The following is a 21,929-nucleotide window of genomic DNA, read 5'->3' as shown; positions in this document are numbered from 1 at the left end:
CCCTCTTTCACACTTTGACAAATAGCTTGTATGTAAAAACTAAATCCGTATTTGACATTACAATCACAACTTTCACTGTAATTTCTTGGGATTTTATGTGATCACAATGAAAAGTGTATTTTAAAATGGAAGAGGTAGAATTTGAAATCTGAAGTATGGCATGCATTGATACTCAACACCCTTTATTCTAATAAACTCCTACATCACTGGTTGCTTTCAGCAAACCTGCAGAAATCAAGATGCACTTTAGCAGCTGGAGATTTCTGCAGGTAGGCAAATTTAACACAACACCTGCAGGATGTGGTTATGCTGCCTCAGACTGAAGTTGCTGCTATGACTTCTTCCTGCGATAAATGATATTGATACGAGTGTGGCACAATACAAAGAGCTTTGAATGAGCGCGTCTGAATAATGTATTTCAAAGTGTCTTATTAAACCCTGATGAGGTTGAGACATGTGGCACTGGAAATGTTTAAACACTCATTAATCTCTGATCCTGACTTTGAACATCTGCAAACTGTGTATTAACAGTTTGTTTTTAGATAAATCTACACCTTCAGCAAGCATCCATTATTTAAGAACATATTTATGCAGATTACACCACTGAAACTCATATGAATATTAGATAAGAATTTAAATCTGGGGAGAAGGAAGATTCAGAAGGTTTTGTAGAGATGAAAACCTGTTTTCCCTCAGGCTGGATAGCTTAACATTTTCTCTCATATGTCAAAAATACCTTTTGCATATTCTTGCATATTTGTTGAATACATTTTTTTAAAGCATGTCTAATTTACTTTCCCTTCATTTAGGTGTTAATCTGAGTAAATCAATTTTATTAAATTCTAATAAAATATGTGGCTGTAATGTGAAAAGGACTAATACTGCAACATGAAAAAAAACAAACAAATATATTTAAAAAAAAGCAAACAAATGGCTTCAATATAAAATTTTAATTCCATGGATTTTGATCATTTCTAAGAAAATTATTCCATTAATTTCAGTGTACACATATTCATTCAGCATTTCAACTCATTCTGTCCTCAGGTTCTATACAAAAAGTTTCCCTCTGCATCAAAGAAATCGCTCCCCACCTGCACCACAGGCGCAGGTTTGTCCATGTCCAGAATCTCCTCAAGTTCCTCCTCTGTCAGAACCTGCCCGTCCCAGCTCTCCTCCCACTCCTCCTCAACCTCTTCTGTACCAAAACCATCCCCGCCTACCGTTGACCCCGTCACTCTAGCCGCTTTGTAAGTCCCAGCTGGCAGCTTTGGAGGCTGAACAGGAACAAGAGATGCTGAACCTTTACTTTGAATCACCTGAGCCGGAGCAGTCGCAGAAATCAGAGCACCTTCTGTCTGCCCAGGTATGAGTGTGGCTGGTGTTTGACTTTGAGGAAGCTTCAGTTTGTTCTCCTGCCTCCTGCTATCAGAAGGTAACGCCTGCTGGTTGAGTCTAACCATCACTTTTGCATCCTGTTTGACTTTTCTGTTAGGAGACGAAGTAAACTTGCTCTTCAGGACCCTGAGGATGACGTCTTGGGGGACAGAGAAGCCCTCAGCGAGGCGCTCTATCGTCCACTCCTCTGGCTGCTCTTGCTTCAAATATCTGAAATAAGTGTGTGAAAAATGTCAGCAATCTAAAAAGTCATATTTACTTTCACTTCTACTAAACAATAGTTGTTTAGAGCCACAAAACCAACATTACTTTTTGTATAGGAGTGGAATCAACATTCCCCATACACAGGTTTTGGTCTAATAGTGAAATTTCACCATAATCTTGCCTCTAGTTTTAGGTTTTGGGTGGAAAAAAATGTAGCACACACAAAGAGATCGTCACCTTATTTGCTCAATAGCATCCCACGTTAGTTTCCTCTGGGGGGCTCCTGGTGGAGTCATTTTCCTTCTTATCATATTAAACTTCACTGATCGCTGTCTCCTTTTCTCTTTGCTGAAAAGAAACATGAGATAAGCTGCTTACAATGATCACCCAGCGTTGTGTTTGCATTTAGAATATGTTTTGGAGTTGTAATAATGTATAATGGTTCTTACTCCAGCACAGCCTGGAGCTTATCCTCCAGCACCTCCAGGTCAGGCTCTACGTCATCGTTGAATCTAGATATTTGTGATCTGGTTCTGTCTCCGCTCACATGGTTCTGTCCCACCCAGATTTTGCTGTTGCCTCTGCTGGAGAATCTGACGCTGTTTAAACAAGCGGGGGAAGCCAAAGAGGGAGCAGAAAACCTAAAGAGGAGGCAACAGACCTGAAGAGGTCGGGCCATGCTCATAGACGGACGGGCTTCATCAGAGTGCAATACTAGCAAAAAGATTAGATTTTGACAGTCGGCATAAACTAAGACCGAATGAACGAATAATATTTTTGCATTAATACAAAGCGTGCGTTTATCTTATCGTAGAATAAACACGAGACCTTGACTAAAGCTCAATGCCTGGTTCTGACTTAACATGCGCTCTTCACAGTGTGGCTACTTCCGCAAACACAACTCAGTGCTATTAACTAATGCAGTGCTGCCACCTAGCGGGACGGAGGACATTTGGTGTAGCGCCAACGTAAACCCGAAAGAAATTAATTTGAGCAAGGTCCAAATGTCCCAAATTTTAATGAGCTTACAATTAAATAGATGATACATGATGACACTGAATTAAATAAATATAAATATGCTTATACTTGCCTAAATATTAAACAACTTGTTGAATAAATTATTGAATAGATGTAAATCACTACAAAATAATGAATTAAAAGTTAAAATAGCTGTACTTACTCTAAGTGATACTCTAAGTGTTGTTTAAGTACTAACTCTAATCTTCACCATTACATAATTTAAACTGTTAGTGTGATTCTGTAAGTATAGATCATGACCAGAACTTGGTACTTAGTTCAATTTATCGGAGTTGTTTATAATTTATACAATAGTGAAGGAACTATAATAATAATAATAATAATAATAATAATACATCTGAGAGATAAAACTTTGTATTTTTAATAATTTGATAATTTAATTTTTCGTTTTCTTTAACATCACATTTCAAAATGTATCTAATAAATTAGTTATTTAATGTATTGCAACATCTTTGGTCCTTAGTTGTGTGTGTGTGTGTGTGTGTGTGTGTGTGTGTGTGTGTGTGTGTGTGTGTGCGTGTGCGTGTGCGTGTGTGTGTGCGCGCGCGCGGGTGTGTGTGTGTGTGTGCTTTGTCCCATTGTATCCTACATGTGAATGGAGAATTCACTGCAAATTATCAAACAGTGAACAGCACTGTTCCAAAATACACTAAATACTGAGTGTATTTTGGAAATAATATATATACCAGGTATCACTATGTCACGACTAAAAAATAGTATTGCATATTGGTTGCAGCATGATTTTAATTTAATGGCACCTAATGATTGGCAAATGTAGCACCATCCAGTGGTAGGTAGGGGTACCGCAACTAGATACGTCCCCTGTACTCATGTGTCACGCAGCTGCGCACCTCCTCCCAGCTGCCGTTGTTTCATTTGCGCCATTTTGTCCGCTCACTTTGTTGATTGGGTTTTAGCGAGCTGTACTGGAGCCAATCAGAGGGAAACCGGACAGTGAAGATACGGTAAGGGAGCCACGATTGAAGGCATTGGTAGTTGTCAGCACGGATTGGTTTGTCATGGACCAACCAAATTACTAACCCTGCTTAATGCAAGAAAAAAATTACATTTGAGAGTAATTTTGACCGCTGTGTCCGAGGACTTGTTTAGCCACAAAGACCTTCGTCTTCTCGTTCGGTGTTAGGCTACAGGGGGGAAAAAACATGAGCTCCCTGCTGCACTAATGTTAGCCTTTGTGCTAAAATGAGTGTTAAACAAAGCGGCGTTTGCTAATGAAGCCGTAATCTCATCAGCGGACGAGTATGCCAGCTAATGTGTAGTTAAAGTTTGAAACAAGAAGCAAAACGCCCGACTTTTCCCTTGAAGATAGCGAGCATCCATTTTGTGCTTTCTAGAATTTACCATCATGCTCACAGCTAGCTCTCATAGCCTTGTTAGCCCCATATTATTACAACAGTGAATAAAACACGGATAGATGTTGCCCGTCTTGTTCTCCTATGTTGTTTCAGATATCAAAATTATTTTTTAAGGTACATTGTTGAATTTATTTAAGATAAGTAGGCGTTGCGTGTTTAAAATTAAAGCAACCAAACACAGCAAAAATTAAAAAAAATAAATAAATAAAGAACGACGTATTTTACGAGATAATAATCAGCAAAGACAGTCATGTTTGTTTGGTACAACATCTGTTTGCAATATATATATATATATATATATTTTTTTTAAATATGCAAATGTATTAATAACTGTGTAACTGTGCATGCCTTTGTCTCAGGAGGATTGATCATATTAAAGCATGGAGCAGTACACCACTGCCACCACTACAACAGGGGAGCAGATTGTTGTGCAGACTGCTAATGGACAGATCCAGCAGCAGGTGAGACCACACTTTGAGCAGTTTATTTAATATTACTTTATTTTTTAATCACATTTTATTTTCTAAAGCAGTCAGATAAAAGGAGCCCTCAAGGAAGCCACATTTATTTTTCTGATATTTATCAACAAGCCCAAGGTTACTTCAACCACATTTTAAGTGAATTGTTTTCTGGCAGGAAATAATGAAAGCACGTAACAAAGTACAGGAAAAACGTCCAATTTTTCAAAGGTTATCTGATTTAGTTGATTTATGATGGTCTAAATTTGTTTTTGTTTTTTGTTTGTTTTGTTTTTTTTAAACTGTTCTTTCTTGTTTGCCCTGCATCTTGCTATTCCTCAGCCATTTTGTTTTTTATTATTCGCCAATGTCAATTTTCAAAAAAAGCTAACCTGAATATAATAATTTCAAATAAATGAATAAATCCTTTTAAAAAATATAAATTTCAGCATATGTCTAAAATATATCTTTTAACATTTTACTTTGTAAAAATACACTTCTGTAAGGTTTGCACAATATTATTTTTGATCCTGTTGCTCAAAATGGTGATGACATAACTTAATTAATCCACATTTTCTGACTCTTTTCTGCCTTTACCATCTCTCAATGTCTTCACCTTTCTCTCAAAAAGCTTTAATATTAGACTGGAATCTATCCATTAAATTGATTATTTTATTACACACAGTGATATTGCAATTACTACTGCAATTTGGCATGTTATGCAGTTCTAATTTCAGTATTTAATGCCATGTTTACACATATTCATGGTTCTTTCAGTAATAGTTGTCGTCCTTTATCTTGATACAATGATCAAATTGTTCTTATCTGGATTCTGGGTCGGTTTGATTCGTCTTTTAATTCGTCAGTCCATTTTACTTTTATTCCTATGTGTCACTAGCTTGTTTGTTGTCACTTCCATTTTGGACCACTGCGTTTAACCGATGCCTATTGGTTGTTGAATATTTCTGGATATTTTATATTATACAATCCCCAGAACCAGTGACTAGTTCTATTTTGGTTGGAAAATGACATCATGACAAATTATGACCAATGATCCAAGCAGGAGTGACACCCTGCTTTATAAACGATTCGTCGGTCACGGAACCGCATTTCCTTACCGGGTTCAACCATTGGTTGTCATAGTGAGAACAAAATGTTCCCACAGCCTTGTGAAGTGATGTAAGGTCAGTTTTAAATGTTACATGGAAGGCTGTTCCTTGTTGTAAAAGTGACCAAAACTTTGTCATGGTTTTCATTTATATTTAGTTGATTATTACAAAATACAGTTGTTTTTTTATGTCTAAGGCTTGTTTACAAAAGCCATCTTTTATAAATGTTGTAATGTGGAACTTAGTTGTTTTATCCCATTAATCTAATCTTTACAGATTTTTTTTGAGCACTTTAACTGTTTTTGATGACTAGCTTTTTAAAACAGTGTTGATAGCTTTGCTTTTCTATAGATTCTATAGACCTTTACCTTTATCAAGTGACCTAATCCACTTGTGTCTTGAAGTGACCAGTTTGATTCTGATACGAGTCGCTGCTGGTACCTGATTTCTACAGGATCCTCTCAGAGCTGGTGGATACAATGTGGATGATTTTTTTGAAAACATTGTACTAAAAACTATCCAGTCTGCGGAAAAATACTCAGGCAGCTTAAGAGCTTTTTCTCAAAACAATAATTAATATATAAAGCCGCAAGGCTCGAGATAATGCAGACAAAACGTCTCGTCGTCCTCGATTGTGCTTTAATTATTTCCATCCAGAAGACAAAGATGACTGAAGTATCAGTCGGCGAAGGTATGAGTAATTCTGGGCTTTACCGTACTTGTCTGAGAGTGTAACGTCCTGCCTTGCCTGCAGACACAAGGCACAGTGACGGCTGTGCAGCTGCAAGCAGAGGCGCCGGGCCAGCAGGTGCAGACACTCCAGGTAGTGGTGTCACAGCCGCCCTGTCACTGCAGTAACGCTTTAATAAGTGACCAGTTTGCATGCCGTACCCAGGGCTGTTCTCATGACCTGTCTGTGGCGTTTTGAACCATCGTCTTTCTTGTCCCGCCTCCAGCATTTCCTGCAACTACCTGTACTGCATGTTCCTCAGCACATTGTGTTGTGTTTTCCAGCCTGCAGTGTGTGCGGCTTTCCTCCAATGGCTGTGAAAGAAAAAAAACAAAACAGAAAACGGGTCACTGTGTTTTGTCTAAGTTGTGTTTTCTCTGCTTTAAAAAAAAAAAACAAAAAAAAAACAAGTTCAAAACGTTCTTGTTTTTTTTCGATGTACTGTTGGAAGCACGAGTAATGCGAACTATATGGAGTTCAGCATTGAAAAGGATGCATCCACTGTCACTGCTGCAAGCTGCATCTCATTCATAGCTGTAATGATGATGTTGTCTCTGTCGTGTCATTTTTATTTGCATTATAACAACTGATGAATTCTCTCAGGCTTTTTCCTTTGAGACTTATTTTCTTCCACAAGATACATTTTATACAAGTTAAGAGTTTATAAGTTCATCCTTACCAGTCGCACACATCTTCTCTTACACTTGTACATTCAGGAGACAAAACTTCACAGTGATACATTTCCAGTTTTCTCCAAAGTTTGGCGTAGCTGAGCTGTATTTTACTTGCATGCAGCCCTTCATGTCCCATGTTGGCGCTGACGCCACTTTAACAGCTTTGTATTCCTCTCTGCAGGTGCAGGGGCAGCCCCTAATGGTGCAGGTGAGCGGCGGACAGCTCATCACATCGTCAGGCCAGCCCATCATGGTGCAAGCCATGTCTGGGAGTCAAGGGCAGACCATAATGCAGGTTCCTGTGTCTGGAGCTCAAGGTCTGCAGCAGGTAAAAGACGAGTGTCCGTGAAGAACCGTGATTAGATTTAACAGTCGTAGAATGTAATGTCACATGTTGCCCACGTTTATAGCGATGAGAACATTTTTGTCTCGGTTTTATTATGGTATTGATGATCAATTGAGATGCATTTAATTGTTTCCTTAGATCCAGCTGGTGCAGCCTGGTCAGATACAGCTGCAAGGTGGTCAGACTCTGCAGCTCCAGGGCCAGCAGGGTCAGCCTCAGCAAATCATCATCCAGCAGCCCCAGACGGCCATCACAGCTGGACAGAACCAGGTCATTCATTTTGACAGACTTTACTCTATAGAAACATCATGACAGAACATTTTAGCTGTTCTGGTCGTGCAAACCGTTAAAATCATTACATATCACTGGTAATCTGCCCTGGAGCGTTCACAAACATGACTTGTCCTTTAAAAACACATTTCAGTTGCTAAACTGCTAGATAATTCCCTGCAAAGGGTAAAAATGAGTACAGGGAGTCTATATTTTCTAATATCTCTTCTTTATGCTGTAAATCAGAGCCAGCAGATCAGCGTACAGGGTCAACAGGTGGCACAGACAGCTGACGGGCAGACCATCGTCTACCAGCCCGTCAATGCAGATGGCTCTGTTCTACAGCAGGGTACATTTCTTTCTTCTCCTTTTTTTTTTTTTTTTTTTTTTGTTGTGTGTAAACTTCATAAGCATATTTATTTATTTTTAGCTGCGAGTCTGAACAATATCCGTGCTAATTATTTCTCTCCAGGAATGATCACAATCCCCGCTGCCAGCTTGGCAGGTGCCCAGATAGTGCAAGCAACAGGGGGCGCTAACACCAACACTACCAACAGCGGCCAAGGCACTGTGACCGTCACCCTGCCTGTCTCCGGCAACATGGTCAATGCAGGTGGAATGGTCATGGTAAGACCCTGTGCAGAGGTACTCAGCATCTTTATTTTTTTTTTTCTGTCTTTTTACATCTAGACTGACCTATGGGTGCAGAGTTTGGGGAAAACAAGAACCAACAGTAGCCAATTTCTGGTTTTGTCACAGAGGTCGTTGGGATCATTTCAGTGTTGTCTGAATATGTTAAGTTATACTCTCATGAGCCATCACACCTGCTATGTGTTTCCTCTAGTATTTCCATAATTAATGTTCATAAGACTAATAGATTTTAATCAATTTTAATTTGACATGGTCCACCTTTTGGGGCTTTTGTTGATTTGCAAAACTATTTGACTGACTCTGTGAAAGCGTCTTCCCTCTGTTAAAACTAAGTACTTAAACTGAGAACGTCCGTTTAGTTGCAAAAGGTGTGATGGCTGTGAAGTGTTGTATGGTAACGTGCCGTGACTGATTTATACATCTGCATACTTTTAAGTATTAAACATGGTAAAGGTCTCTGAGTACTTTGTTCATGTTTCTTTTCCTGTGTTTATCAGATGGTGCCAGGTGGAGGCGGCGTTCCCACCATGCAGCGTATCCCCCTCCCAGGAGCCGAAATGCTGGAGGAAGAGCCTCTGTACGTCAACGCCAAACAGTACCATCGTATTCTGAAGCGAAGGCAAGCCCGGGCCAAACTGGAGGCCGAGGGCAAGATCCCCAAGGAGAGGAGGGTATGCAGTTCTTGTTTCCCTTAGAGAAAAACTGCAATAAACAGCCTTTACAGTTTATTTTCAGTTTATTTACAGTTTATTTTATAGTTTTTTTCGTCAGTAAGGCTCTTGAATAAGCTGTCTATCTAGTACCTTGTACTTATGTGAAAATGGCTCAGATATTTAACCTGCAGTGGAAAATGGTGGAACTGTTTTTGAACTGCACTAATTTATTTTGGCAACTGTTTCCATCTTGGTTTGTTTTTCACATCCCCAGCCGGGACGGTTGGAAGTTGTTGCAGTATGACAAAACGAGTAAAAATACCACAGTTTCACAGTGTAGTAGCAATGTTTAGGTAGTCTAAGTGCATCAGAGGGAAAGTGTAATGTTGCCATAGGACTGTGTGTGTACTTGTTCATATTGTCTGTTTAGGATCTTTTTTGGTATAATCACTTATCTTCTGAAGTCCAACGGGGCTTATGGGTACCTGATCTTAATACATTGGACCCGTATTTATAGGCAAAGGGGTCAGAGGTATGGAGCCAATTAACTTGAGAGAATGCCATTTATTCTTAATATAAATATAAATTTTGCAGCATGTGTGGGTTTTTCTCTTTTTCCTTCAAAACAAATAAACACAAACTATCAAACTTTATTATGAACATGGTGAGAAGCTTGCTGTTTTTACATCATGGAAAAAAGTAAAGAAAACTTCTGGTGCTGGGGTATGATCTTCTATTATCTAGTAGTAATACATACGGGAATAAATCAATGAATTAAAATTTTTCATTAATTTTTAAAATTAATTTCCTTGCCTCCTGCAGAAATATCTACACGAGTCTCGTCACCGTCATGCTATGCAGCGTAAGCGTGGAGACGGAGGGCGGTTCTTTTCCCCTAAAGAAAAGGAGGAGGCGGCTTTAGGCCTATCGCAAGTAAGAAGTTATGATGGGGGAGAAAAGACAAACCCCAAAGTTGCAACTTGTCTGTCATACATTTTTAGGCTTTCATAATGGATGAGTAATTTCATATTTGAGATGCAAGCATGTTCCGAGGCATGTGTGAAAACTCTGGGAAATAATGGAATTCTATTTTATATTTTTCCAAGTCTGGATAAGAGACAAAAAACTGAGCATGGAAAATGCTATTACTACATTTTCTTTCTTATTTTATCATTTAAGAGATAAGCTTTAGAATTTTTACAGAGAGCTTCTTACGTTGACCTTTAGTCACATTCCAACTCATTGTCTGTTTTAAGATAGAAACAGACCCTGTGATTAAGCCATGCTTTCCCAAAACAGAATTGTAAAAGGGTCATTTCGTTGACATTTTTGTTGATGTTTTTTTTTTTTTTTGGGCTTCCCTGTGAAGTACAAGGTTTAAAAGTAAACCTGATGTTTTTAAAGATTTTGGAATTGTGTCTTGTTTAGCAAAGCGCTAACATTTGGGTGAATTTTACAGATTAAACGAGAGAAATCTGACGTTGTTATTTACTGTATTTAATGCATGTGTTCTGGTTTTGTCGACATGTTAGATTTTAAAATAGTGCTTATCTAATTACAAGGGGAAGTAGTGCTTTACCACATTGCCAAATCCAACATTAGCATAGTTTTGCAGTCGAGTTCTTCCTCAAATGCACATTTCCAAAAAAGACATTGTACAAATGTGTTTAGACCTACAACTGATTGTCTACATATTGGAATTATCTCTGTACTTATATGACATTTTCTTGAATATGTTCATCTAAACATCTGTTCCACACACATACGTACAAGCAAACAAACAAAAAAAGAATTTGTCAGCAAAATTATGAAATGAAGACATTTAAAATTAGCAGGAAGCCTTGTTAAAACTTCTCGTGATAAATGGTTGCTCTTTTCGCAGCAGGAAATCGCCCCGGCAGCAACAGATGAGACAGTGACTCAGATGATCAGAGTGTCATAGCGTTTTCCCTGACATCATGACCTGCCTGTGACTCTTCAACCCAGCTGACCATCCGACACACTCTTCCGTAGTCCTCAACACACCCAGCAGTGCTTTCACTGTGGCGTTTTCTTTTCTCTCTCAACTTTTTTGACTGGTCTTCCAGGGAGCTGGCTGTGTCACAGCTGAGCCAGGAGACTTCTCTGGTCTTCTTCATTAAAATGGAGGATGTTATCATGTTGGCTGAGCCCAGTTTTGTTTTGTTTTTCTGTTTTAAGATTCTTTTTTTCGTCAACTCATCACACAGGGGGAAAAAAAAAAAACGACAGTCACAAAGCCATACACTCAGACTCTGGTCTGTTGACAATTTGTTGATCTGCCTCCAGTTGACACATTTTTTTTTTCTTTTTAATGGTACCATTTTTTTTTTGTTGTTGTTGTTGTATTTTTTGTTTTCTGACGCATTTGTTACTTTATGCTACCCTGCTGTTTTCCATCATTGATTCCTCCTTTACATAAAAATGTAATTATTTAAATCCATGTACTTTTTGGACTTGCCCTGATGGCTGCATAGTACATGGTGCTCCAGAAATGTAATAGTAATGTGAAGACATTGTATAGAAGGACGACTTTTGTTCTGTGGATGCATTTTATACAATTTATAGTTGGACTTTGTGTTTTGCTGGGGAAAAAAAGAGCAATTATTTGTAATACACACTTCATTCATGTATAGTTGAGAACTTTTCATCTGTAAGTCCACCTAGTTGTTGTTTTTTTTCTTTGTAGATAGAGATTTTTTATCCATCAGCATCTGTCAATGTTAATATTTTTTTTATAAATTGTGAAAAGGACATTGTCTTCATAAAAACATGTCAATTAAAATTTTATTAAGAAATGAAATGGTTTGTTTCATTACTTAAGAACTAATAAGGAAAGCCCATGGAGTTTTAACTGGGGCAGACGTTTTTTTTTTTTTCTTTTTTTTTTAGTTGAACCAAATACAGTGCCATGTAAAACTATTCAAAATCCTGAACCCTTGTAACATTACGACCACAAACTTTAATGTGTTTTATTGGGATATTGTGTGATGGCACACAATGGCATGTATATATAAAGTAGAATCAAATAGACATGCTTTAAGTTTTTTCTTAAAAAACTAAACACATTGCTTGCAATTTATAATGAAGGTTTAAATCTGCTTCAGATATTTCACTTGTGAGTCTGCACATCAGTCTCTAGCTTTTGCCATCTCTCGTAGTTTTTCTTCGGTTTGTGCTGTATTTAGCTCCATTTATATTCCATCTCCTGTGACCAGCTTCCCTGTCCAGCATACACACAGCATGGTGCTGCCACTACTGTGCCCCGGGATTTGGGGTGATAATTGGAAGTAGCAATTAGTTGCACTGGATTTTATAAATGATTATCAAAGAAAAGGGTACTTAAATCTTTGAGAAATTTTATTAAGTAAGAAAAATAAAGGAAAGTCATGTACTTTTTTTTCCCACTTTACAAATTTATTCTAATTTTTGACAGTCCATTCATGTCAAGAAGGTCCAAACAGCAGTAACTTGCAAATAAATGTGAGATGGAAAATAATGTTATCATAATTTGTAATAGGAGTTTATTTGCACCTGGTTGTGTAATGAATTTCCATTGTTCCATTTGTGACCCCAAAGCCTTTTGGCCTCAATACATTTTTTTGTAGAGGTACAGTGGCCTCTGCAGAAAGTCTTTCAAAGGAATGTATGATGGGGGCACGGGGGGCGGGGGGTACTTATAATTCTGGGGTGACACACTAAGAGCCAGGTTTACTTTAGTTTAATTTGGATGTTGTCATATAGGGTGGAGTGAGATCCCTACGTTTGCTTAATTTGGAGCTACACCTAAGGCACAAAACAATGCTCTTTAAGGCTTTATAAAAATGTTTTATTAAAAATGTCAATCTTGAATATCTAAGCAAATCAAAATACAATTTTAACGTGTTACTCCTAGATTGTCTATTTTTATGTTAAGGACACCATTACTCTTCAGACTATTTTTACTTTTTTTTATTATTGGTTTTCATTCAATATATGCAAACTGATACATAACAGTACATAGTATCTCGAGTATTTTCTGTGTACTCGAGTATTCTCTCTCCGACGACCCTGCCCAATTCATTATATTAACATTTAAAACAGGCTGAAGCTATTTAAAAATGTGTTGTTTTTTTTTTCTCAATCTATCCCTGTTCAGGACCCTTTAAACATAATAAGCGCAGCAAATCAGAAGCGGTGGATTGTCTAAATGGATCTCAGAGTCAACCAATCATAGCAAAGAAGGCGGGACTTGTTCTCAGCATCCTTGGCAACGGTCAAACAGGCTTTAGGGACTAAGGTTTACTTTATGCAAACTGACGACGAGTTATACAAGTAGGAAGTAAATACTATAAAAACTCTATACGAATACAATTTCCCGTCTTTCTGTTCTGAATCCTGTCCTCCGGTTGGAACGCTGTGTTTACGATCACCGCCTGAACACAGCCTACTTCCTCAGGTGACAGGCTGAGCCTACCGCCCCCTCCCATCAGAGATGCTTCTGTCTGAGGTTGACAGCACAACGCAGGACCAGCAACTGCCTCCGCAGCGCTTCTAGGGAATTGAAGAAGCCAGAAAACTTGACCTAAGCGCCTACTTCTTACTTATATAGATTTCAGAATCTGTTCGGTCATTTTTAAACCACACACCAAAGATCAAAGAAGGCGACGGACCGAGCTAACGTTAGTTTAAACTCCACAGACAACCGGCTTCTCTTTTTCTCCCCCCTCATCTCCTCCTTCTTTTAGTATCACTTAGATGCGATGACAGACTCGGCAGTGGACAGCAAAACGGAGGTCAAGCAGGCCACCAAATATGTCAAAGAGACCGAGAACGTCGCGGAAAAATACTCCGCATTGACCGTCAGCAAGAACAGCAGCGATGTGAACATGAACGTCGGAGAGATGCCCTCCGCGGCGTTCACCGCAGTCCCGACGCTGAAGTCGGTGAAGAAGGTAAGAAACGTGATGCCCGCCATCACTTGCTGCCATTGGGCAAAGAACAGCCGGTCACATGTGAGGAGGACACGTTCGCGTTGGTGCGGAGAACTGTGCTGCAGTCAAGTAGGCTACTGCTGGACAGTATGGGGGAAGAAACCGTAGTGAATGCGCTGCAAAGCCACATTCTTTAATATTTAGTACAGTTAGTATTAAAAAACAGGGAATTCAGTCGGGTTAGTAGTTTCAGTGGGACATATATATTTGTACCCATTTCAGTTAGTATGACAAGTCGTAGAAGAATTACAACTTCTGTTGTAATACTGATGTGACATGTCATTTTAAGCAGAAATTACCGTCAAGCTTTAGGTATTCTTATACTGTTTCTATACAGTGTAAATGTAAATATTCTTTGTTTAGGGAACCAAACCTTAAAGCTTACATGTAAGGCCTTAGTAAGCTCCATGTGGGGGGAGCTTCCACACTAAGTATGTGGTAGTTAATGCCATAGAGGATTTTCTGTGAGAAAACATCCAACCCCGCATAACCTGTGGTTATGTAGCTTTTCTTAGAGGTGCAGGAATGTGGATGTTAAAATTGTGAAAAGATAAGTATCAATCAATCCAGCAAGAATCAGAATCAGCCAACTTTCCCTTGAACGGCTCTGCTCAGTGACTGGCAGGTCAGATATTATAAAAGAAAATAAACTGTTTATTATGTGATTCAAGACTTACAGCCGCCTCTATTTTCACTCTAACCAAGAGCACGTACGTTGATGCATTTCTTTGAATTTAATAAAAATCCAATAGAGGTTAGGAACGCAGTCTTATTACAGGGTATTCTTGTTTAAATTTTCAATTGGATTAAAAGCTACTTCTTCTGCAAACCACTTTTAAAAATAAGCTTTAAGTCCTTCAAACAATCTGAGTTGTTTCAAAATTAAAATATATTAGAATATATACTTGGGAAAAAAAAAACTGATTTTGATTTTTCTTTATGTTCCCATGCAGTATTGATAAAATATATACATTGAATGTTTAGAAAACACTAAAGAGCAAAAAGATGATTTTTAAATCCTTGATTTCAGTCCTTGGTAAAGTGAAAAAAAATGCATGGTTTGTTTAACATTGATCAGACACTGGAAAGCCCTTTTTCCATCTTCTCTTCATTAAATGTATCCAAAGTAAGATACCCCACACCCTCTGCTCGATAATGTACTTTGATGCATTTTTTTTATGTTTAATTTGAAATATATTACTGTGCTTTGATGCATCAATGAAGATAATCTTATTTCTTTTCTCCAAAAGAAACTCATGTACATATTTTTCCTTTGATGTCTGATAGCTCTTAGAAATAAAATGTCAAATTTAAGTCAAATTGGGACTTGGCAAAGAAAACTGGATATCAAGTTGGCCAGGAAAAAGTGGAATAGTGCATCCAGCTCTGTTAACCAGTCCAACCAATCTAACTGTTGATCTCTGTCTCTGTTGACCCGGTCATCGTCAGTTTTTGGAGCAGCTTGATAAGAGTGTATTTGCTGCACACTGTGCACCTGAGGGAAAAGACTTTGAATGTCTTGGCTGCTTTGCAACGGCACAAAACAAAAAAGACTTTCTCTAGTTGGATGTTCATATTACACATCCACTGCTGGTTCCCAGCACTGGATAAATCCGAGTGTTTATCCACTGCTGGTTGCAGGTCGAGGACCGTGTTTCTGAGAACCGGCTCACATTTAGAGGAGGAGATGTTTGTTTTTTTTACCTCCAGAAATAGCCGTTCTTTTTGTATTTTGTTCCCTGAAAATATAACATCCTGAAATGAATATACAACACTTGGTAAAATGGTTGTACAGTAGTTGTTAGAAGGCTGAGATTCTCACAGCAGGATAACCTTTCACTCTGTCATTGTTTTATGTTCCTTAAGTTGCATTCTTGTGGAAAATAGGAAACTTTAGATCAGCGATGTCTATGTTTTTTACATATTCATCTTAAATGCAGATGTTAAATTTTGTTGCACAACCTGAAACTAAGTATACTTTAAGTTTTAAAAATCCATTGTATAAACAGATGCTTAGCTACATAATTTTTATTTAATTGTATATGTATTAGATAGGTAAATCTTCACAAAATAGTGACTGTTTTTTGTTTGTTCTTTATATTTTTGCCATTCTTATGGCAAAAATATAAAGGATATTTTTGCCATAAGGATTCTTGCAACTCAACAATATCTACCAAATGGGATATAAATCACATGAAAGTTCTTTATTAGTTTTAATGTGCCAGTATCCAAATACAGAGCTAACCCTAGCCTTCAAATGTTTGATTACATATTGTTTGCGTAAAATTAGTCATAGATTTGAATCCACACTGGTGACGATTCGTTATCCTATATAAAAAAAAAATGTCTCATTGCAGATTTCGCCTCACAATCTGCTTTGCTTTTGCAACAAACACAGGAAAAGCTTTAAATGAGTCCAAGTTACTGTGTAGAAACACATAAACGTGTAAGAACGATATGTAATTTCTGCAGATTAAAAGAAGGTCGTTTCCACATATTTCCAATGTCATGGAAACATAGATATTATACTCACTTTATTTTTGCTAAATAATCAACTTGAATGTTAAATCTTTGTTTGTGTCCTACATCTACTGTGTGTCTGTGTTTGCGATTTAGCTTTTGTAAAGACAGCCTGTATCATACCAAGTTGTATACTCATAATATGAACCAAATTACATAAAAAAATTACAAAAGATAGCCATATCTGCGTTCCCAGCAGCGGGGCTCAGAGACTTTAAAATATTAGTTTAGACCCCCTTCCTGTCTGACAGCCAATATTGTGTGGACTGTGAGCTGCCTCCGGGGGGCCTGTTTCCAAACATATTGAATGATAGGAATGTGCATCAGCTTTATGAAAACAACGCTTTGTTATGAATAAAACTGAGCGTCCAGTGTCTGACTCAGACACCTGTTTGCATAATTAGTAAAAATGACTTCTGCAAATCATTGTGAGAAGACAAACTTTGTTACTATTTTGGTTTGCTCCGCATTGACTTTGACGGTCTGAAAAAAGTGTGGTGAATAAATTCCGATCAATTCTACACATTTGACTGGATGAGTGGGTGAGTCAAAGAACAGCAAACCTCTGCATCCTCCTTTTTTTTTTTTTTTTCAATACAAAACAGTTATGCAATACGCCCCCCTTGGCCCCTGTAACGGGACTTACTCACATCGAATTTGTTCCTGCATCATCATTTTGTATCTGATCCCTGTGGAGGTGTGGACTGCTGCGTGCTCACTTTGAAGTTTTGGTTATAACATATTTACAGTGCCTTGCAAACTTATTCGCACTATTGATCTTCTCCACGTTTTGTCATGGTAAAACCACAAACCTTAAAAGGGATTTGTTAGGGTTTTAGGTGACAGACCAACACAAAGAAGGGAGGAATTATGAAGTGCAAGGCAAAGCGCATGTGGTTTTTCAAAGATATTAATAAAAATTTGTTCTGTATTTGGAAGACTTGAAAAGAGCATGTGCCAGTTTTCCTTCCACTGCACTTTGTCTTGGTCTACCACAAACAAGCCCCACATAATACATTGACCTTTGTGGTTAATTATGTGTCAAAATGTGGAAAAGCTCAACTGGGTGTTAATATGATATAACAGACACAGCGCCTTGCTATGCGAACATAAAATCCTCTTATAGCAGGAATGTATTTAGTAATATTCACTTGTATATATTTGATATATATATTGAAGGGAATTTAAACATCACTAGATGTCTAAAAACATTTGGATTGGAAAATATCGGTTAGGTTAGAAATTCAAATTCAAATGTCAGCTCAGAGCCTAAACATTCTGGCACTCTAAAATGGTCAAGAAAATATAAAAATCTTTTGCAACTCTAAACCTTGGTTATGAATACATAAACTATTTTATGTTGATGGAGCATCTCTGGGGTTTGGGACTAACTTTTTTCTACAGTTTATAGCTCAGCAAATAGAAGTAAACAGTTTGCTTTCTTCTCCTTTTGACTATAGTCATATTAAGTTCCTCAGCTTTTGATAGATTCGATCAATGTCCTGTATTATTGTGAGATTATCTAATGTCTCCCCCAAATAGTTCTCAATAGTCTATGTTTTGCATTTTGAATCTTTTTCCACAGTGCAAGACGGAGAGGTCTGGGTAAGGCAGAACGGATTATACTCTGAAATGATGAGGAATCAAAGTTAATGCTGTAATGAGATAAGGTGGACAAGGGGGAGGACTGCAAAACGAAAGTTCAACATAAAAGCTTTTGGATCCTCTAAAGACTGTCCCACATTCATCATTTTCAGTCCAGTAAAGCCTTCATGCAAGTGATTACACATTTGCCACAGGAGTGTATCACCCTCTCCTGGGGTGATATTTACACTCCGTACCAAGTGTGAGTATCACGCAGTGGAAACTAGATGACGTGAAGATACCAAACAAAATAAACTTAGACCCTTTGTCTCGGTTCTGATTTTTTTTTTTTTTAAACTCAAGTTAGTTAAGGAAGCATTACAACTCATTCTCACAAGTCTTGTTTTTCACTGTTCCCCTTACTTTCAAGATATTTAGTTCATTTTACTACATCTTTTATCAAATTAAAACATTCATATGGAAATGTTAGATTTTCTTCGAAGTGAAGTCCGTACCCAACCTCACGTAGGTAACTCTTACTGTTATTTTCACTTTGATGATAAAATAACTTGAACTTCAAAACATTTCTTTGAGGTTCATTCATGCACAGTGACTCACACAGAAGGGGACCGATTGTTTCTGCAACATTCTGCAACATGAAATGCGTTAAGCATATTTTGGGATGTTAGGTTTAACATGGCCAACCTCTAACTTAGACTTCCCCTGATGCCCTGTTACCTAAAAAAAAAAGAAGAAAAGAATCCTGGTTTAATTAAAGTATTAAAGTAAAGACCCCAAGAGAGTTATTTACCGCAAGTTAATGATTGAATATAGCCTCTTAACAGAACAGAGAAAAAAATCTGGACCGCCCCTTTAAATCAGTGTGGCTGTACTGCAGGTGTTTATTCATGAAATAAGGCTGTGCACTATCTTAATCAGGAGAACTTATAGTTTCAGCTCAAGGTCACATAGTCTGTGAGAAAGGCAGGATTAGTTCGCAGTGTGTTTTTTTTTCACAACACGGTGTAATCGGTCATGCATGCATTGATTTAAACAGCAGCCTTTGCATACCAGGAGGAATGTGCTGACTTCAGTATTATACTTCACTTGAAACTCGCCTTGCCGTGTGCTCTGTTTTACCCGCTGCGCTGGCTGTGTTTGACTTGTTGAATGCAGTGGCTGTGAGCAATTGGCGGCGAGGATGTGTGTGGATTACAGTTAGATGGTGCCATAGAGCCGCGGTGGCGGTGTCTGGTTAAGTAGTTTTGGTTGCCTTATGTCGGGGGCCACACTGAGCCTTTACACCACTGACCGACTGTAACACTCTACGGCTTAAGTCTTTGACCTGGCCTGTTATCTGAGAGAGAAAGGGTATTTTTAGCTGCAGGATGGGTCTAAAGAGATGCCTAATGATGCAGCAGAAGGCTAATGGAGAACAGGTTTAATTCCTCCTGCCAATCCCAGTACATTTAGTGCTGCAAATTAGGAACTCAAGCTGAAAATACGAGCTCCAGCAAATGTGTTTTTGTACTTGTTTGCGTGGTGGTGTCGTCATAACTCTGGTTCGTACAATGCTCTAGCTGCACTTTAAAAAAAAAAAATCCCCATAAAATAAAAACTGAAGCCTTCAGCAGCGAGTTGTCAAGGACAATGTGGAGCAAACGGCGAGAGAGGGAAAGAGGGAGAGGCTTGTTTGAAATTGACGTCTCTTTTTACGTCCTGGCCTGTTTTAGCCAAAGTTGGCCATTTAGAAATTACGGTAATAGGTGGGAACCTCCCCCTGAGCTGCCTGGGAGTGTTCTGGGATAATAGCATCAGGGACACCTGGTACCATCGCGCGCACACACACACACACAGGACTCGGAGAGGTAGACTAGACAGCTGAAGAGCGCAGTAGACAGTGACCGGCAGCTATGGCCCACAAGCATGGACATGGGAGAGAACAGGTGAGTTGCTTGTAATGCTTCACAGGAAACCTATCCTTCTAGATATTGGAATTCCCAGGCAGAGATCAGTTTGGATGACTTGTGACTTGAAACGGGTTACGGTATCCTACGCAGCACTGTTTTACATTGAACTACAAAGGCTTTGTGATGTTATCTCAGGTAGCAAAACCAGTAACCATCATTTACATTACCGTACGTCGAAAGCAGGAGTACGATCTTATTTAAATGTTTACCAGTCGGGAAAGGAAAATGCAAAGTGTGTGCTGAATCCACATGAAACGATCCAGAGGAAAACTCAATGTACTGTTTTCCAAGCGTGTGAGAAAGGCCACAGTCTTGGTTGTGAAAACAGAGCCATGCAGAGATCTGCTCTGCTCACCCAGACTCCCAAGCTTCTTGAGTTTCTCTTCAGTTGCATGGTAGACTGCTGAAGTCGAGGTGTGATGAACATTGGGACAAGGGATCATAAGGTCAAGAAGTTAAGAGACTGAAACTACTCTGTTTTGTGTTATCTCTTCGGTATTTTGTAGGAGAACAAACTCCTTCCATCCAACTGTGAGGTCACTTCCTGAAAACTGAGCCACATGCTGCTTCTCTTAGCTTTTTGGCTAATCAATCAATCAATCAATCAAATTTTATTTGTATTGCACATTTCAGCAGCAAGGCATTTCAAGGTGCTTTACATAAAGAAAAAAAAAAAACAGCATGTGACATTGAATAAACAGTAAGAAAGAGAGAGACATTTTAAGGCTAAAAGTTGTATTTATGCAAGTCTTTGAGTTGTTACTCCTCAGCAATGTCTATCAAGGCTGAGCTGTTCTGTCATGCTTCTTGGCCAGTGTATGTGCTGCAGTGTATGTTGCTCGGGGATTTTGTTCTAGTAGCTATGTGGCCCACCGATTCATCTTGTGTGTTTTGTCAACTCCATCGGTCTGCTCAACAGTTTGCACTCCAAACACAAGTTATGGACATTGAAAATAAGAGGTCGAGGGAGGCTGACAGCATTTTCACGAACTGTCTCAAAAGGGGAGCGGTGTGAACTGTGTGTAGGAAATCGATGACTGACTTAAAGCAGCATTGCAACACCACCAAGACAGAGAAGTCAAATGATCGCGAGTTAGAGAGGACTTACAGGAAAAATGTTCTGCATTTTGTCTGTGTGTCTGCAAGGGGATCAGCCATGATTGCACGACACTGTACAGTGTTATGACTTTACACAGTGCTGTCTAACAGATAGACGGACGCAACATGAAAGCGTGATAATCAATCAATCAAATTTTATTTGTAGAGCACATTTCAGCAGCAAGGCATTTCAAAGTGCTTTACATCATAACAAACAAAAACACAAATTCATGGAACATAGAATCAACAATCAAAACATTACATTAAGTCAAATGCCATCATTAAATTCGTAATTGATTATGTTTCATATACAACTCTAAACAGGTGGGTTTTTAGTCGAGATTTAAAGGCACTCAGTGTTTCAGCTGTTTTACAGTTTTCTGGAAGTTTGTTCCAAATTTGAGATGCATAGAACCTGATGCTGCTTTTCCTAGTTTGGTTCTGGTTCTGAACCAAACTAGCAGAACAGAACCAGAAGACCTGAGGGGTCTGGAAGGTTGGTACAACAATAGCAGATCTTTAATGTATTGTGGTGCTAAGCCGTTCAGTAATTTATAAACTAACAGTATTTTAAAGTCTGCTCTCTGAGCTACAGGGAGCCAGTGTAGTGACATTAAAACTGTGCTCCATCTTCCTGGTTTTAGTGAGAACGCGAACAGCAGCGTTCTGGATCAGCTGCAGCTATTGTTGGACAGACCTGTGAAGACGCTGCTGCAGTAATCAATGCGACTAAAGATGAACGCATGGATGAGTTTCTCTAGATCTCGTTGAGACACAAGTCCTCTAATCCTGGAGATATTCTTTAGGTGATTGAAGGCCGACTTTGCACTGCATTGACTCTATTTCGCTCCTCTTTCGGTAT

General features: G+C 38.6%; 3 protein-coding genes across 10 annotated transcripts in view; 2 read left to right on the top strand and 1 right to left on the bottom strand.

Annotated features, from left to right (window-relative positions):
* Nucleotides 1–934: 934 nt before the first annotated feature.
* Nucleotides 935–2,547, bottom strand: ngrn (neugrin, neurite outgrowth associated). The gene is made up of 3 exons (XM_015030947.1): nucleotides 2,049–2,547; nucleotides 1,837–1,947; nucleotides 935–1,605 (listed from the first exon to the last, which is right to left on the bottom strand). Exons 1-3 carry the CDS (start codon nucleotides 2,282–2,284, stop codon nucleotides 1,041–1,043), a joined length of 912 nt encoding a protein of 303 aa, XP_014886433.1. The 5' UTR covers nucleotides 2,285–2,547; the 3' UTR covers nucleotides 935–1,040.
* A 916-nt stretch (nucleotides 2,548–3,463) lies between these two features.
* nfyal (nuclear transcription factor Y, alpha, like) lies at nucleotides 3,464–11,723 on the top strand. 6 transcript variants are annotated; one of them, XM_015030940.1, is made up of 10 exons: nucleotides 3,464–3,602; nucleotides 4,373–4,474; nucleotides 6,335–6,406; nucleotides 7,166–7,312; nucleotides 7,469–7,600; nucleotides 7,847–7,949; nucleotides 8,073–8,245; nucleotides 8,749–8,922; nucleotides 9,727–9,837; nucleotides 10,790–11,723. In XM_015030940.1, exons 2-10 carry the CDS (start codon nucleotides 4,394–4,396, stop codon nucleotides 10,844–10,846), a joined length of 1,050 nt encoding a protein of 349 aa, XP_014886426.1. In that variant the 5' UTR covers nucleotides 3,464–3,602; nucleotides 4,373–4,393; the 3' UTR covers nucleotides 10,847–11,723. The 6 variants fall into 6 exon arrangements, with proteins under 6 accessions (XP_014886426.1, XP_014886425.1, XP_014886424.1 ...); XM_015030939.1 differs by having other exon boundaries at nucleotides 3,469–3,602; nucleotides 6,335–6,403; nucleotides 10,787–11,723; XM_015030938.1 differs by having other exon boundaries at nucleotides 3,469–3,602; nucleotides 10,787–11,723.
* Nucleotides 11,724–13,184: 1,461 nt separating this feature from the next.
* Nucleotides 13,185–21,929, top strand: part of ahcyl1 (adenosylhomocysteinase-like 1) — a 21,899-nt gene continuing 13,154 nt past the window's right edge. Inside the window, exons 1-2 of one of the 3 annotated variants that reach the window (XM_015030936.1) lie at nucleotides 13,185–13,583; nucleotides 13,650–13,856. In XM_015030936.1, coding sequence (XP_014886422.1) covers nucleotides 13,665–13,856 — 192 coding nt within the window. In that variant the 5' untranslated portion in view covers nucleotides 13,185–13,583; nucleotides 13,650–13,664. Of the gene's footprint in view, nucleotides 13,857–19,843; nucleotides 19,946–21,929 lie in introns of those variants that run through there. The other 2 variants (XM_015030935.1, XM_015030937.1) reach the window with 2 other exon arrangements.

The sequence above is a fragment of the Poecilia latipinna genome, unplaced genomic scaffold (assembly GCF_001443285.1).
Source record: "Poecilia latipinna isolate Pla-1442-1.1 unplaced genomic scaffold, P_latipinna-1.0 Scaffold196, whole genome shotgun sequence".
NCBI classification, from domain to species: domain Eukaryota; kingdom Metazoa; phylum Chordata; class Actinopteri; order Cyprinodontiformes; family Poeciliidae; genus Poecilia; species Poecilia latipinna.
The sequence above is the reverse complement of the archived record's forward strand: the minus strand, read 5'-3'. Positions and strand labels throughout refer to the sequence as shown.